At 39.3% G+C, this 17,589-nt stretch overlaps 1 protein-coding gene across 14 annotated transcripts in view; it reads left to right on the top strand.

The window, feature by feature from the left end:
* Positions 1-17,589, top strand: part of VPS13B (vacuolar protein sorting 13 homolog B) — a 931,639-nt gene that overhangs the window by 160,323 nt on the left and 753,727 nt on the right. For all 14 annotated transcript variants that reach the window (XM_077809935.1, XM_077809942.1, XM_077809940.1 and 11 more), the window contains 4 exons: positions 4,578-4,846; positions 7,723-7,818; positions 8,196-8,318; positions 12,369-12,506. In XM_077809935.1, the coding sequence (XP_077666061.1) occupies positions 4,578-4,846; positions 7,723-7,818; positions 8,196-8,318; positions 12,369-12,506 (626 nt within the window). The remainder of the gene's footprint in view (positions 1-4,577; positions 4,847-7,722; positions 7,819-8,195; positions 8,319-12,368; positions 12,507-17,589) is intronic.

Here is a 17,589-nt window from a genome sequence, read left to right as displayed (position 1 = left end):
TGCGAAGGAAAGAGTAGAGGTTATAGGCACAGACCATATCCTCCTCCTACTGCAGCAGCTCCTGGTTCATCCAGACACTCTGTGGGGGTGCTAAACAAACATTTTGATGGGTTGGTTAGGGATGCCATACCATTCTCCAAAATTCCAGCCTCTCTTTGCTCTCTGTTTGCAAATAGTGTATCCTACTTCCTAGGTTCTTGGTCCCGAATTTCTTCAGACAAATGGGTCTTAAGCATCATGGAAATGGAATACACCCTTCAATTTGTTTCTGTCCCCATCTTCTTTCTCTGTCCCTCTTCAGGGACCACTCTCATAAGGAAGTACTCCTCCAGGAGTTACAATATCTCCCGCAATTGGGAGCCATAAAAGGGGTTTCATAGTGTCATAGAGGGTTCGGTTTTTATTCCCACTATTTACTTACCTGAAAGCAAAGGGAAGTCTGACTGATTTTAGACCTGCCTCAATTCAACAGATATCTGAAAAATATGAAGTTTCTCATGGTTTGGCTGGCTTCCGATTATTCCCTTCCTGGAGATGGGTAGGCTGTCCTTGACTTATAAGATGTGTTCTTCCATGTAGTGATCGATCAAGGCTGTAGGAAGTATTAAGGTTCTTGGTAAACCAATCTCACTACCAGTTCATAATGTTCCCTTTTAGCCTCTTCACAGCTCCACAAGTTTGTAGAAAATGTATGGCAGTGATAGCTGCATTTCTGAGGAAGTTGGCTGTGTAAGTGTATCCTTATAACTGGCTTGAGAGAGGCTGGTTCAGAGTTCAGGTACTATCCAGTGTAAGTCTTATCCAGTCAACCTTCAATGCACTGGGACTATTAATCAACACAGAGAGGTCTATCCTGTCCTTAGTTCAGAGGATAGAATTCATATGAGCAGTCCTGGACTTAACTCAAGCTAGAGCTTTCCTTCCATGGCCAAGATTTCAGACAATTTGATCCATCATTTTAGGTATCAAGGCTCACCTAAACACAAGAGCATGGAATTGTCTGAGGCTTCTGGAGCACGTGGCCTCTTGCATATATACATAGTCTGTCATGCCAGGTTGCGCCTCAGGGAACTACAGATTTGGTTAGCCTCCGTATTCTCTTTGAGTTTTCACTCTGGAAGCTTTGTGGTGTGGATACCCTCTCAGGTTTTAGCCTCTCTGGATTGGTGGACAAACCCTGTACATGTATGTGGTAGGTGTTCCCTTTGTCCTACATTAACCTTCATTGACATTAGGTACCGACAGACAGCATCTGCTCTGGGTTTGGGGGCTCATCTGGATTCTCTACATAGGCAAGGGTAATGGTCCATAAAGGACTTTTTGGACACACAAATGTCAGGGAGTTGAGAACTAGCCAACTGTTTTCATTTGTGCTACAACTTGGCTAGTGTTACACCACCAAGCAGAGTGACACCACATTCAACAAGATTGTAAGTGACCTCTGCAGCCTTTCTGGCTCAAATGCTTATCCTAGACATTTGTAGGACAGTAGCTTCATCTTAAGTACACACGTTTGCATCCTATTATGACATCACTCAGCATTCTAAAGATGAGGAGAGATTTGGGCAAGTTGTCCTCCAGTCCTTATTCAGATAGACTTCAATCCCACCTCCTGATTTCATTACTTGTTAGTCGCCAAGAGCGGAATGCACATGTGTAATCATTCGAAGAAGGAAAAATGGTTACTAATCTGTTCTGTAACTGTTGTTCTTCGAAATATGTTACACATGTCTATTTCACAACCTGCCCTCTTGCCCCTTCATGTGGGAGTTTCTGACAAGAAGGAACTGAGGGGATCAGGGTGGCTCTGGCCTTTATTCTTGCACATAGGGGGGTGTGCAGCAGCAGTGGGCACTCGAGCTGCTCCAAATGGTACCACTGAGGATAAAAATTTCCTACAATCATGCGCAGAAGGCACACACACCAAAAGTGGAAAAGACATGTACAGCATATCATGAAGAACATCAGTTAAGGAACAGGTTAGTAATAGTTTTTTCTCTTCCTGGCTCTGCTTCATGCTATAGTGGTCTCTTGACACTAACCCTGTAACAACAACTTCTTCAGTCTCCTGAGCTGGTTCCTCTTCAGTTGCAACATTTGGGATAAACTGAAACCACCTCCTTTCCCACCATTCAGTCATGTGACCCCTTTCCTTTACTGACTTTGAATCTCTTTTCACACAGAACTGAAATCCCTTGATCTCATCTTAATTAATTCTTCTTTGCTTAATTTCTGCCCTTGTTTCCTTTTATCAGAGCTTGAAAAAATGACTTAATATCCACTAACCAGGGAGAAAAAAACTTGTGCTGCCTTGTCCTCTCAAATCTCACACTGCAATTTAAAATGGATGAAACAGTTGTGTATGGTTTATATTCCTGTCTACATTTAATTATAAATTATTATAAATGAACTTTGTATTGAAACTTTGCAGCTGTAACTTACAACAGCTTTCACTTTTATATACCATGTTTCCCTTCTTGGATTCCCTTCTCTTCTTGGTTTCTGCTCCTCTCCTTCCCACCTCCTCTTTTTTGAGCCGCGGATTTTTGCAGATTTTGGAAGATAGCACTGCATTAGTTTACATGGTACTCCTATTTGCAAGGTGATCTGAACAACCATAAGGATTAAAACCTTTTATTTAAATGGCAACTCAGATTTGCAGGAGTTGATGGTACTCAACTCAGCAAAGCTTTCTAATAAGTTAAGAAGGGTGTATTTTTCCAACCTTGCTTTTTATTACCTCTCTTTTCCTTCTACTCCTTGTTTTATTCCTACATTTTGTGCTGTGTTTATTCCTTCCTCTTTTTCCTACTTATACCTTTTGTGATGTTGCCTCTTTCCTTCAAACCTGGAGAGTCCTCTTTCTTCCTAAAAATCAGGTCACTTGACGTCTTTAGATTTTTCTTCAAAATTCACTTATTTTGTTAGCTTTCTACTGCTGAGCTCTAATCCAGGGCTTTCTATTGAGCTCTTCCTTTACCCTTTCTCAAAATAAATATCAAGACCCATAAGATACAGGAATATACAACATAAAAAAAAGTCACAATAATTCGTTGTTTTCCTTGTTCCTTGTCCTATTCCTCCTCTTCCTTTGGTCAATTATTTTAATTTCTTAGATTTTCACTTGTTTTAAGGTAGTGACTGTTCCTCCCTCCCCATGAAGCAACATGCCCACATGTAGTGATAATATTTAGGCAACATTATACTGTAAATATATTCAGGCTATTTGTCAGTAACTAAGATGGCCAGCTCTGCTTCTGCCTACGTGAGTTGTAACAGGGAAATCCCAAAATTTAGATTGGGTGCAGAGCAGGAAGGAGAACCATATAGAAAACAATGAAAATGGGTATATAAAATGGGAAATTATTTCAAAATAAAAAAACAATTAAAAATACCTTCAACTCATTTTCTTCCTTCACACTCAATTCTATTCCATTGACGTCACTGGATGGTTTGTCATGAATGTCAGTGGGAGCAAGATCATACCATTCTTATTTACTTCAATACTTGTCTCTTTTCCCTCCCTTCTGGTCAACAGGGGTTTTGTTCCTGGAATATATGCCATATGTTATTTAGTTTGTGTTTTTATTGTTTGTCAGAGAATTCGTCTCTCAATTTATTTTGAAACAGCCATCAGCCATTAACTTCAGTGTTTTTCCATTATGTATTTCTGTAGCACCTTGAGTTCAGGGCCCTACTGAGTTAGGAGCTGTACAAACATGAAAAAATAGTAACCTTCTTGTCCCAAAGCGTTTACTATCTAAGGTTTTATCTCATAAACAGGAAGGACTCTCAAGTTGTCATTAAAACTGTGAGTACCCTGAAGGGCAGAAAAGAAAGCAGTAAATGGAAAAATAATGTGATGCATTAAGCCCCAAATTAGGAGGAAAAGAGACCAAGATAAAGGCCAACATCATTATTTGACATTAAGTTAAAAGTTCTTCTGTGCTAAAACTGGATGCTATTTTTGAGTATTGTGAATGATATGGTGGAGTTACAGTACACATCTCTGAAAATAAGGGAATATTGTATAATTAAGATTAATATAGTGTATTTATAGGGTAGCAATCACCATAGTATACAGGCATCAGCATACGACTGTGTTGAACTTTCATTGCTGTGGGTTTTAAAAACAAAGCTTTCCTCCCACTTTTCATAAAATTGAACTTTAAAGTTGTAAGATTGCCTTATTTAATGAGATTTGGTTTGAAACTTTAAGAATAGCCTCAACGAGGGAGCACTGAATGTGGCTGAAAAACATGTACCATAGAGAAAAACATTTGAAGTGCATAGCATTTCTGTAGTCATAATGGAAAATATTGGTGAAAGTCATCAGAGCTCAGATTTGCTACCTTAAAATCTAAAAAAAAACAATTTTTTTAGGAGCTTAGGAAGCCTTAGCGGGAAACTTTCATTTATAAAAATCTGTATTGGTATTAATGAGACTAGAGACAAGAGAATGGCGTGTAAAACTTACCCCAGATAACTGCCTGCATATTATAATTGTGGACATTGCATAAAAGAAGAGCCTTTAATTACTGTTGAGTTGAAATTTGATTTATATTTTGTGTCAAAAGGTATAGAAGATGAAACAGGTTCAGATATGCAATATTCTACCCAGTATATTAACCAAGAACCCTACATGCATCAAGATGATGATCAGCAGCAGGGATGGGTTTCCTGGGCCTGGTCTTTTGTTCCTGCTATTGTGAGTTATGATGATGGAGAGGATGACTATACTGGAACAGAAGGTGGAACAATACTGCATCAACACAAATCCCAGGCCATTAAGGATCCTATTGTTTCTATTGGGTTTTACTGCACAAAGGCAACTGTGACTTTCAAGGTAAGTACATCTCTACATTATAGTCTAATAATTGTTTTGCGGAGCAATGAATTAATGTATTAGATTTCAGTATGTGGTTATTTGTCTTTTTAATAAAGAGAGGAAAGACTTACATTGCTGAAAATATGAAGCAATTGAACAGTTTTATTCTTCATCAAACAATTTGCAGTTAACTTGGGTTTGTGAGGTGATGGATATAAAATTTAGTTCAATGAAAAACAATCCAGTTCTGAAGGGAAACCATTTTAATTTAGCACTAAAATAGATAAAAAACTTGAAAGAAAAAAAAAAGTTCTTAATACTGAAAAGTATCCATGAACTTTTATTTTAATATTGGCTTCTGAGTCTACATGACATTTTTGCAAATTCACTTAATTTATTGTAAAAGTACTTTTGCTGATATAGCAATTTGAGAATGGCTGGAGTTATTTTCTTTACTGTGTAGTAATAGATAGAACTGGACCTGTTACTCTGGAACATCCAAGATTAAAGTAAATTTTAGTTGACATAATTTTTAAATACTTGTACTTCTGTTGGGAGTCACCTTAGGAACAGTGAAGTAAGAAATTTTATATGTATACAGAGAGAGAGAGAGAGAGAGAGATACTGAGATTTGTATAAATTTTCTCATAAATCAGTGATCAAAATAATCTCAAATAATAAAAAAATCTCTGCTTATTCCTGTTATGAGTTTTCAGAAAACAGTCATTGATTTTATGTAATATTGTTAATAACTTAAATACTGATAAAACACTAAGATTTACTGACAGGAATTAATTTGATAAAAACCGGGGCCTAGTTTAGCAAAGTATTTAAACACATGTCAAATTTTATGTCCATGAGTAGCCTGACTGAAGACTAATGATGAGTTTATAGTTAGGCACATGTTGAGTAAAGGCCAGAATGCTTTAGAGCATGAAAAGAATGGATGGTGGAGAATCTGCATTTTAAAAAGGCATGTTGATGAAAAAGTTTCAACCACTTCAGCTTTGACAGTTGCTAATTATTTAACATTTTAATCTGATGTAAGAATGTAAGTAATTTTATTTAAAGGATTTATTAGATACTTGAAACATATCTTTGTCTTCTGTTTAGTTAAAAATGTTAATTAATATGAGTGGAGAAAAATATACAGCTTTCCCATGATTTTCACTTACCTTGTTTTTGTTTAAAAGCATGGGAGTTGTAATTTTTTAAAAATTGCCGTTGGAACTTAAATGGTTTTGCTTTGTTTTGTATTCCCATGTGCAGTATTGAATCTTGGTTCTACAGCCCTTGCTCACATGAGAAATCCTACTGAAGTCATTGGACCTATTTATGTCAGTGGTTCTCAACCTTTCCAGACTACTGTACCCTTTTCAGGAGCTTGGTTTGTCTTTCATACCCCAAGTTTCACCTCACTTAAAAACTACTTGCTTCCAAAATCAGACATAAAAATACAAAAGTGTCACAGCACACTATTACAGAAAAATTGCTTACTTTCTCATTTTGTCCGTATGAAATTTTAGTTTGTACTGACTTTGCTAGTGCTTTTTATGTACCCTGTTGTAAAACTAGGCAAATATCTAGATGAATTGATGTATCCCCTGGAAGACTTCTGCATATCTTCATAGGTATGTGTACCCTTAGTTGAGAACCACTGATTGACGTGAGCAAGGGTTGCAGGATTGGGCCTCTTAATGTTGTGTTAATAGGCTTGTGCATTTAATCTTAGGTTGTGGTAAAAATTACTTATAAATTATGGTATCTTGCATTTTATATTTTTAGAATGTAAAGTGGTATATGAGAGCAGTATGGTGACATTTAGGAGGAAAACATTAGAATTCATTGTTCTGCTTGCATGCAAGGAATGAATGGAATTAATTTGTGGTTCATATTTTGGTCAAAAAATAAGGTCAAGTTTCTACATTAGCATTCTCAACAGTTGATACCATTCCAGCTAAAAAATCATGCCAAATTAAATGTAGCATTTTTCTAATAATGTTGAAAATTGTTCTTGTAATGTCTGAGTTCTTTTAATCAATTAATTGCTTTTCCTCCACAATAATTGCACACAGCTGAACAGTGATCAGTTTTTGTTTTATTTTGTTTTTGTTTTTAAAAACCAATTTTACTTGAGCTTTTGGATTACAGAATTTTACTTAGAAAGAGCAGCCATTTCTACACTCTCTTGGAAATAACTAAGTAATGAGAGCCGGTGTGTATTATGTAAAGATTAAAACTTGAATTATTAATGTCAGCAGATCAAACTATAAAAATGCAAAACTAATATGAAGTTTTAGTACAACTTTTCTAATAGAGTGTTTAACTGTATAATGTACTTTTTCCATTGTATGATTTACTGCTTTAAAGTTTTGATAAATATCTAAGTATTTAGAGCATAGAAAATAAAATTTAATAGAGTTTTATTTTAAAATAACATGAGAAAAAAGAAATTTAGGTATGATTCAAAGTCATAAAGTTTTCTTTAATATTATTTATGCTGTGAATTATTTACTATGCAGGATAAATGTTTCAATAAATTTATGGATTTTTAGAGCAGATTATAAACTGGCATGTGTATTGCAGCTGCATATCTGTTACTTTAATTTTATACATTGATGGTGTAAAAAGACAACTAAATAAAAATACTAAAGTGTTTTAAAACTTTTTTAGCAATACTTGAGATTAAATTGGCATATTCAGCTAGAAGTTCGCATATTCTAATATGGATAATACGTTACAGCTGTTTTTACTGCACCTGTTTCCTGCCTAATAATAATTTTTGGCCTATACTAACGTTTAATTTGTCTTCATCAATTCTATATAGTAATGACAGATTATTGCTGTTTAATGCTAATATTGGCTAATATAAGGTGTTTATCATTGTTTCATAGCTTACTGAAATGCAAGCTGAAAGTAGTTATTATAGCCCTCAGAAAGTAAAATCCAAAGAAGTTATATGCTGGGAGCAAGAAGGAACCACAGTTGAGGTAATGTTCCAGTATGACTAGATTTTTCAGGTTATAGTAAATGTCTTTGCAAATTGATGTATAATAAATATTTTTCATCAGTTAAATATTTGAAATAGCAGTTAATATTTGGTTGTATATTTCTACTTTATTAGATAGTTCACTAAAGTAATTCCTATTCTCCATTACTGCAAAGTTAGAACACCATAGTACTAAGATTTGGTAAGAGTGTACTTTTAAAAATGTTGTTATTGAATTCATTTCTTGATTAATTAAAAACCACACCTATAAAGCTTACCATATATTATTTTAAAATTTTCTCTACTTTTTCAATTTTTAGTTTTTAATATCTTCAGTCGTATAGTACACGTTGTCATATAACTTTTCCCCTCCAATAGGTCCTTATGATGGGAGAACCTTTCTTTGACTGCCAAATAGGTTTTGTTGGTTGCCAAGCTATGTGCCTTAAAGGAATTATGGGAATTAAAGACTTTGAAGAGAATGTGAACAGAAGTGATAAAGTAAGTTCATTTGAAATAATGCTGATTGTTAAATACAGCAAAGATGATGTGCTTTATTGATTTAAAATATGAAAAATATTTACTTTTCTTAAGTGTGGTGAAGAGTACAGTGTCACAGAAATCCTGTGTTTAGTGGTAGTATGTATAACTGGCATGATTTGGGGTAACTGTCTCTCTCAGAGAGAGAGGATACTATGCAGTTACTGAACCATAGAAACTGTACACTTATTTCTTAGTAATGCAATTTCCTGCACATTTATTTGCCAAGGGTTTCTTATTTAATAATCCTACAGCTACTAATAGATTGCAGTTACACAGCATCTTCCATCTGAACATCTCTAAATGTTTCTCAGAGATAGTTATTTTGCAACAATCATACCATGTATGATTGTTTGTATTGAATCCTGGATGCTACCCTCTGAACTCCCTATCCTTCTCCCTGCAACAACCATGGTTGTTCTTTGAGTGCTTACTCATCTTGATTGCATTCTAGGTGTGTGCATGCCCATGTGCACAGTTGTTGGAGATTTTTGCCTTAGCAGTATCTGATGGGTTGGCTGTGGTGCCCTCTGGAGTGCTGTGCTATGCCTTGATATATCAGGCGCCGCCAACCCTATGCCCTCTCGGTTCCTTCTCATGGAGGCTGCCTTCTGCCCAGCCTCAGAGCCGTCCTGGCCGGACTTGACTCCCACCACTTCGGCCTTGGTGTGCAGTGCACCCCCGGCAGCGCTCCCCTTTGCTGGTGCCCAAAAAGAAGTCAAAGAAGTGTGACTCCCTGGCACTGGGCAAGAAAGGCCAAGGGGCATTGGGTAAAGGTCCCAGTTCAGGTCACCAGCCCACCCCGGAACTACATGGGGGTGCCTCCCCAATGGGGCCTCCTAGCCCCTTGAGGGATCTGCCACTGACTCCAGGGAGTGGTAGGGGACCAGACTCATAGCTGGGTCAGTGCCTTCCCAGGCCCTCCCAGTGCTCAGAAAGCAAAGGACTCTCCCAGTGCAGCTGGCACTGCATGCTGTGATGGACCTGGCAAAGGTTCCCCACAAGAACAAGTCAGCCATAATAAAACCACAGAGGTCAAGTGAATATCCCCCCTGCCCCAGACCCTGGAGCAGAGGCAGCGCTCTCTGTCGCTGCACTCCAGGTCTCTGCAACAGCACTGTTTTAGATTCAATGTTTTAGACTGCCGACACCACGCTCCTGGTCTCCACCCTCTCAATGAGGTTCGCTTGGAGGGAGGCATTGGCCACTGTATGGCTGGCACTGGTCATCCTCCTGCCAGCTGTCTCCATGATGTAGGTTGCCATCACCTAGACCATGGGAACGTTCTCCGACATGATACCGATCCCGCACCGATCTGCCAATTCGAGGCATTGTTCACCCACAGCAATGGTTAGCGGTTAGACTCGGGTGTTGCTGGCCCCACCGTGATCACCGAAAGGGGATTCCTCTGGCTTGGAAAGGGAGTGCAGCCTATTACCAAGGCAGCACCGGCACGACTGGGCACCTGAGGCTGCGTCAGCGTCCTCAATGCTGTCCTGGCAGCAGGGCCAGTGGCCGGTGCAGTGGCTCTACTGGAATGCCTGGGGCATTCTGATTATGTTGATGTCCCCATTGCACCAATCTTTGGTCGCCACTTAGGAAAAGCAACCAGTGGTGCCAGACTTAGTGCACAAAACACAATTGGACGCTGGGGTGGAGGAGTGAGTGTGCACCCCAAAACCCTCCCCCCCCCACGGGTAACAATGACCCGGGCTCTCCCCTGGTGGACCAGTTGTCATTGTCCTCTCCAGATGAAGCTGTGGCAGGGCCCCCTCCAGCTAGCCCATGAAGGATTTCAATGAGCACTAGGTCCTGCTCTGAAGGGTGGCCACTGGACGTTTAGGAGATGGTGGAGAAGTCAGACATCTTCCGGTGCACGATGGGGTCTTAAAGATAGTCAAAGCCCTCTGGCAAACCCCATCTTCAGTCCCACTCACCTCCAAGAGAGCTGAAAAGAAATATTTTGTCCCAGCCAAGCAGTTTGAATGCTTGTACACCCACCCACCTCTAGGGTTGCTGGCCGTTTCTGAAGCCAACAGGCAAACCAGTTCTACCCCCAAAACTAAGGAGGCCAAGACGCTGGATCTTTCTGGGAGGAAAATTTATTCAACGGCCAGCCTTCAGTTCAGGGTTGCAAACCACCAGGCTTTTTTGCAGAGATATAATTTTAACTTATGGGACTCCCTCCGTAAATTCAAGGATTCCCTGCCCCAGGACTTGGCCCAAGAATTCAAGGCCCAATGTAGGAGGGTACAACAGCGACAAGATTCTCCCTCCAAATGATGGGGGATGTGGCCGATTCAGTGGCCACTGTGGTTGCATCAGTGGTGATCATGAGGCACAGTTCCTGGCTTCAAACTGGGGGCTTGTTCCAGGGGATGCAGTCCTCCATCCAGGACCTCCTGTTTGATGGGAATGGTCTCTTTGCAGAACAAACAGATGTGATGCTGCATGGACTAAAGGACTATCGGGCCACCTTTTGCTTGCTGGGTCTGCATACACGTCAGTAGGTGAGGAAGCAGTTTCGGCTGCCCCCCGCCTTCAAGGCCTTGGCAGCCTTGGCAGGGGTCTGCAAGCAGAAAGGCTAGAGATATGAGTTTTAGTTGTTGCCACCCTTCCTCCTCCCACTCACCTGCCCAACCTGGCCCGGCAAAGCATCAGCGGGAGCCAGAAGTGCTCATTTTGATGGTGCACTTGAGAGTGAAGCCCCAGTCAACTTCCTGGATCTGCCTCATTCTCTCCTCAACCGCATACACCACTACTGTTCAGCCTGGTCATGGGTAACCTCAGACCTCTGGGTGCTAGAAATTATATCTTTGGGATACACCCTGCAATTCTCAGCTGCCTCCCCTCCACTCCACTTCCCTGTCCCTCTTCAGGGACCCTCTCACAAGCATCCCCTCGTTAAAGGGGTTGAGAACCTCCTGCAGCTAGGGGCAGTGTAGGAGGTCCCTTGGGAAATGAGAGGAAAAGAGTTCTACTTCCATTATTTCCTAATCCTGAAAGCAAAAGGGGGCCTAAGACCCATCCTGGACCTGCGGTGCCTCAACAAATCTCTCAGGAAGTTGAAGTTTCGCATGGTCTCCCTAGCTTCCATTATCTTCTCCCTGGATCCAGGAGACAGGCCTCCCTTGATTTGAAATATGCTTATTCCCATATCTCCATCTTCCAAGGGCACAGACAGTTCCTCTTTTTTGTAGTGGGCAGAGCCATTTCCAAATCATGGCACAGCCCTTTGGAGTCTCGTCGGCCCCAAGGATGTTCACAAAATGTATGGTGCCAGTGGCTGCTTACCTGAGGCTTCGAGGTGTCCAGGTCTTCCTGTACCTTGACGATCGGCTCATCGAGGCCAGATCTCGGGAACAGGTGCAATGACGCTTCGATCTGGTACGTTCCATCTACCATGACCTGGGCCTGTTGATAAACTAAAAGAAATCGACCTTAAGGCCGGGGCAGTGATAGAGTTCATAGGGGAGGTCCTCGGCGCCACATGAGCCAGAGCATTCCTTCCAGAGGCCTGCTTCCAGGCAATGTTGGACCTGATCTCCCATGTGAAAGACCACACGCTCACCTCCTCTCGCTCCTGCCTGAGGTTGTTAGGCCACATAGTGGTGTGTACGTGAGATGGAGAGCATATTTCAGTGTAATAATAATTCAAGACTTCTCCATGTTAATATCAAGTTCACAGTATTCTGGGCTAACAAACTATAGAATAGCAAAGTTCATTAGCCCAGGATATTTTTATTAACCTGTAAATAAGGAAAAGCTTTGAAGTTAATTAAATCATTGTTTTAATATCTTCATCTATACCAGAATTTTTGCTGAAAATGAGGAGTGAATTTAAGGTGGCCTGTTTGAAGTTTTCATAAGGATTCATGTTGATTTTGCATAGATCATTGTATGAAGAAACAACAGAAATGTTTGGTCACACTAACCTGACTTTTTCTTATGTTTGCCCTCTTGTGCCTCTCTCTCTCTCTCTCTTTTTTCTTTTTAAATCGACCTTTTAAGGAGGCCTACTTCTTCAGTTGTGGAGAAAATTTGAGTGCAAAAGGAATGACGTATCTTACCAATTCACTATTTGATTACAGAAGTCCAGAAAATAATGGTATTCGTGCAGAATTTATTTTGGATTCAGCTCATCATAAGGTTAGAAAATTAATTTTATTTTCTTTTTTTAATTTTTCAATGGATTTTAAAATCTATGTTCTTTCTAAAGACCAGATCCTGCCACCCTTTCTTATGTTGAACAGCACCATACTCTACAAATGGCCTTGTTGGCCCCCCAAAAGGGCAAATTTTCAAAACTGCTGAGCACCCAGTAGCTGCATTGATTTCAGAGTTTGAGTGCCTGTAAAAGAAACCAGAAATGAAGAGGAGCACCAGCACCATGTATCCAAACAGTTCTTCATAGACCACCAGCAAGTGCTCATCCAACCCACCAGTGGTCTATGGACCACAGTTTGGGAACTGCTGTTTTAAAGAGCCCAAGTCTGGAAGAATGTTAATTGTATTGTCCTTGCATGCTATATCTATCTACTTGCAAGGTGTACTACTAATTCAGCTTTTATCTTTGGTGATGGTATGGTTGTATATTTTGACAGCTATTGTGTTACTTAACATAGAACATTTATTACCTCTTCAGTCAGATATCAATATACTGCTTCACTGTAAATTAGATTCTCTCTTATGTTCACTAATAGGGTGTTTAGCAGTCGTTTGTCCAGAATGTAATAATTTCTGATTCCCATTAGGGAAACCCAGTAATCTTAAATTGCTGGAACAGATGTCCTTTGGCATTTCATGTTCACCATTGTTGTTCTATGCTGTTGGAGAGCAACATACTGCTTCTCTTACTATATCTCTGTGGGTTATTTGGGATTCAGTAATTTTCCACATCACTCCATATCTCTTCTATATCTGGGTCAGATCCTGTTTTATGAGATTATACACAGAATTTAAGAAATTGAATCAGCTGAATAACTTGAATATGATATTCACATATGGGAGAAAAGGGGTATAACATTTCGTAGTTAACAAAATTCCTATACTGTATAATGCCTACAAATTAGAAATGGTTCAGAGAAAACTTGTTGTGCAACGTGGGGTACCAGACCCAAGAAATTTCTGACAATTAGACCACGCACAAAATTCTTTAGTGAATAAGCTTTTTTTTTTTTTTTTTAGCTAGAAACGTTCTTATCATTTCAAAGGAGACAAAATTAACTTACCCTGAGTCATTCTGCTTCTGTATGCTTCGTGCTCTGATTTGTAACGCTGGCTATATTCTCAAACACACACACTTTTTGTCATTTTAGGACTTCAAATAAACTATGTGTCAAGAGGGGTATTTTTGGAATTAGTCAAACAAGTCTCCTTTCTGTGTACATTTTTAGAGTTATTCCCCATTTTGTTCTCATTTGCAGAGAGCACATCCACTATACAGTCAGTTCTGTTTTGAATCAAATCTATGTGAGACCGCAGATTCTGGGTATAATTTTGAAAATTCTGAAGTCCCATTTTCAAAAGAGATTTAGGCACCTCGGAAGAGTCTGAGATCTGGTCTGCACTACAAAGTTTTCTGGCATAGCTACATTGCCGAGGAGTGTGCAAAAATCACACTTTCTAACTGACAGAGCTATGCTGGCAGAACTCCCAGTATAGCCCAGCTATGCTAACAGAAGAGTGCCTCTGTTGCCACAGGGTAGCTGGTGTAGCTATGCTGGCAGCAGAACACCTTCTGTTGACATATGTTGCTTATGCACTAATGTGCTCTACTGTAGTGTAAACAAGCCCTGCCTTTTGTTGTGTTTCAATGAGACATAGTCTTCTAAGTACCTAAGTCATTTAGTCTGCTAAATCACTGAGTGTGTGTCTACACTGCAGTTAAAAATGCTTGGGTGGCCCATGTCATTTGACTCAACTGGAGCCTGAGCTCAAATGTCTATACTGCAATTAAACAGCCTCTTAGCCTGAGCCCTACGAGCCTGAGTCAGCTGACATGGACCAGCCATAGATCTCTAATTGCAGCGTAGATATACCTGTAGGCACTTTTGAAAAAGTTATCCTACAAATATTGATATTCTGAGCCAGATACATGTTGATAAGATAATACTTTGATTTTTTTAAAAAAATTAAAAGTCTTATGGTAGAGAGCTTTGGGTCAGTATTATAAATATATGAGATGTCTCTAGAAAAAGAAACAGAAGTCTCCAAAACACAAGATGTGGTAGTAATGAGGGATTTTAACCACCCTGACATCTGTTGGAAGAGTAATATAGCAAAACATAAAATTTCCAAGAAGTTCTTGGTAGGTGCTGGCGACAACTTCTTGTTTCATACAGAGGAGGATGTAAGCAGAGGGGAAGCCCATTATAAACTTGATTATGACTAACAGGGAGCAATTGTTTGTGGGGATGGAAAAAAATTATGGTGATCATGAATTGATAGGTTCTATGATCCTAAGGAAAGGAAGGAATGAGAGCAGCAGAGTCAGAACAATGGACTTCAAAAAAGCAGACTTTAACAAACTCAGGACTGGTAGATAAGGTCTCTTGGGAAGAAAATGTAAAGGAAAAAGGAGTTCAGAAAAGCTGGCAGTTTCTCAGAGGCAGTATTTAAGGCACAGCAACAGAATATGTGGATGTAAATAAAAAAATAGGAAGAATAGTATTAGGCCAATATGATTACACCTGGAGATCTTTAATGAGCTGAAAATAAAAAAGGAATCCTACCAAAAGTGGAAACATGGATCAACTGCTGTGAATTAGTACAAAAGAATAATGCAAGGATATAGGAACAAAATCAGAAAGGCTCAGGCACAAAATGAATTGCACCTAGCCAGGGATATGAAAGGCAACGTAAAAAGGTTCTTTAAATACATTAGGAGCAAGAGGTAGATGAAGAAGAGAGTAGGTCCTCTACTTAGCGGGGAACGAAAGCTGCTAATGGATGACGTCAAGAAGGCTGAGGTGTTGAATACATATTTTGCCTCAATCTTCACTTGAAAGGTAAATTGTAACCAGATACCTACCATGACTGATATTAACAAAAGGGGTAAGGAGTACAAACCAGAAGAGGGAAAGATCAGATTAAAGAATATTTAGATAAATTAGATCTATTGAAGTTGATGACCTGACTAAATTCACCATAGGATACTTAAGAAACTAGCTGAGATAATCTTGGAACCATTAGCAATCATCTTGGAGTATTTATGGAGGATTGGTGAGGTCTGAGAGGACTGGAGAAGGGCAAACATCCTTTAAGAAGGACCCAAGAAATTATATACTAGTCAGCCTAACTTCAATATGTGGAATTATTAACCAATCAATTTTTAAGCACCTAGAGGATAATAGGGTGATAAGGAAATAGCCAGCATGGTTTTGTTGAGAACAAATCATGCCACGTCAACCTAATTTCCTTCTTTGACTGGGTTGTTGGCCTTCTGCAGTGGTTCTCAAATGGGAGTGCTGGTGGTACGCCAAATGTATTTTGGTTGGGGGAGGGCATGAGAAGCTTTAGGGGAAAAAAAAACTTACTACGCACATTCAGAGCTTGGTGGCTGGAGAGCTAGGGGTGGGGTGTGTGTGTGTGTGGGGGGGGGCATAAACTACTACAGACACAAAGAAAGGCTGTGTGTGCAATCAAGTAAGTTTGAGAACCACTGGCCTACTGGATATGGCGGAGGCTGTAGATGTGATATCTGGATTATAGTAAAGCTTTCTGACATAATCCCACATGAAATTTTCATAATCAAACTAGGGAAATGCAGTCTAGATGAAATTACTATAAGAGTTGGTTACACAACTGACTGAAAGATCATACTCAGAGTAATTACCAATGGTTTGCTGTCAAACTGGGAGGATGTACTTAGTAGGGTTCTTGGAGGGTTCTATCCTGTGTCTAGTACTATTCAACATTTTAATTAATGACTTGAATAATGAAGTGGAGAGTATGCTTATAAAATTTTCAGATTACACCAGACTGGGAGAAGTTGTAAGCACTTTGGAGGACAGGATTAGAATTCAAAACGACCGCGACAAATTGGAGAATTAGTTGAAATCAACATGATGAAATTTAATAAAGATAGGTTCAAAGTACTACACATAAGAAGAAAAAATCAAATGCACGACTAAAATGGGGACTAACTGGCTAGGCAGTAGTACTGCAGAAAAGGATCAAAAAATGATAAAAGGTTTAGAAAACCTGACCTCTGAGGAAAGGTTAGAAAAACTGGGAATGTTTAATCTTGAGAAAAGAAGACAGAGAGGAGATCTGATAATTTTGCTAATATATTAAGGCTTTTATAAAGAGGAGAATGGTGATCATTTGTTCTCCGTATCCACTAAAGGTAGGACAAGAAGTAATGAGCTTAATTTGCAGCAAGGGAGACTAGATATTAGGAAAAGATTTCTAATTCTGAGGATAATTAAGTACTGGAATAGGCTTCCCAGGAGGGTTGTGGAATCCCTGTCACTGGAAGTGTTTAAGAAGAGGTTGGACAAACTCCTATCAGGGATTGTCTCGCTATACTTGGCCCTGTTTCGGGGGGGGGGGGGGGGGGAGGAGGAGAGGATGGACTAGGTCACCGCTCAAGGTCCTTTCGAGCCCTACATTTCTATGATTCTATATACTGCTTATAACAAAAAGAATGAAAAGAGCAGTACAGTATATATTAATCTAGAGATGCCACAACAGAGTGAAGTTGGTAAAGCCCCAAACCCAAACATTTATGAATACCCTTTACTTCTCCTTAATTAAAAAATGCCCTTTCCTTGACAAATTTTCTATGGTTCTCTTGCTTCTATGAAATTAAAATATGAGATATTGTCTAAAAATTGTAATGATGTAGTGACTTACTAAGTTTTCAAAAGGCTAAAGATAAAAGGCATTCTTTTGTTTAAAAAAATAAAAATATTTTAGAATTAACAATCTTTAGTTTTAATTTCACAGTATTAGACAGGTCTGCTGGGATGTGGGAGGTCAAGTGAAGAATATTTACTCTATTAAAGGTATTAATAAACTATATGTAATTGATAAAGTGATCAAAATGTCAAGCAAAATTATGGATCTCCTTTTTGTGTGGTGTTGCAATAGAAGTTAGGTCACCTATCTGAAAGGTGAATTCTCTGAGATAACCTCTGTCTTCTGTTTTGATAAGCCTTTCTGTGTGTTAATGCAGAAACCAAACAAGCATATATGTCTTTGATAGTAGGTCTATTAGTTTGTAATC

Source organism: Eretmochelys imbricata, chromosome 2, assembly GCF_965152235.1.
Source record: "Eretmochelys imbricata isolate rEreImb1 chromosome 2, rEreImb1.hap1, whole genome shotgun sequence".
In the NCBI taxonomy this organism is placed as follows: domain Eukaryota; kingdom Metazoa; phylum Chordata; order Testudines; family Cheloniidae; genus Eretmochelys; species Eretmochelys imbricata.
This window is presented reverse-complemented; position numbering and strand designations above follow the sequence as displayed.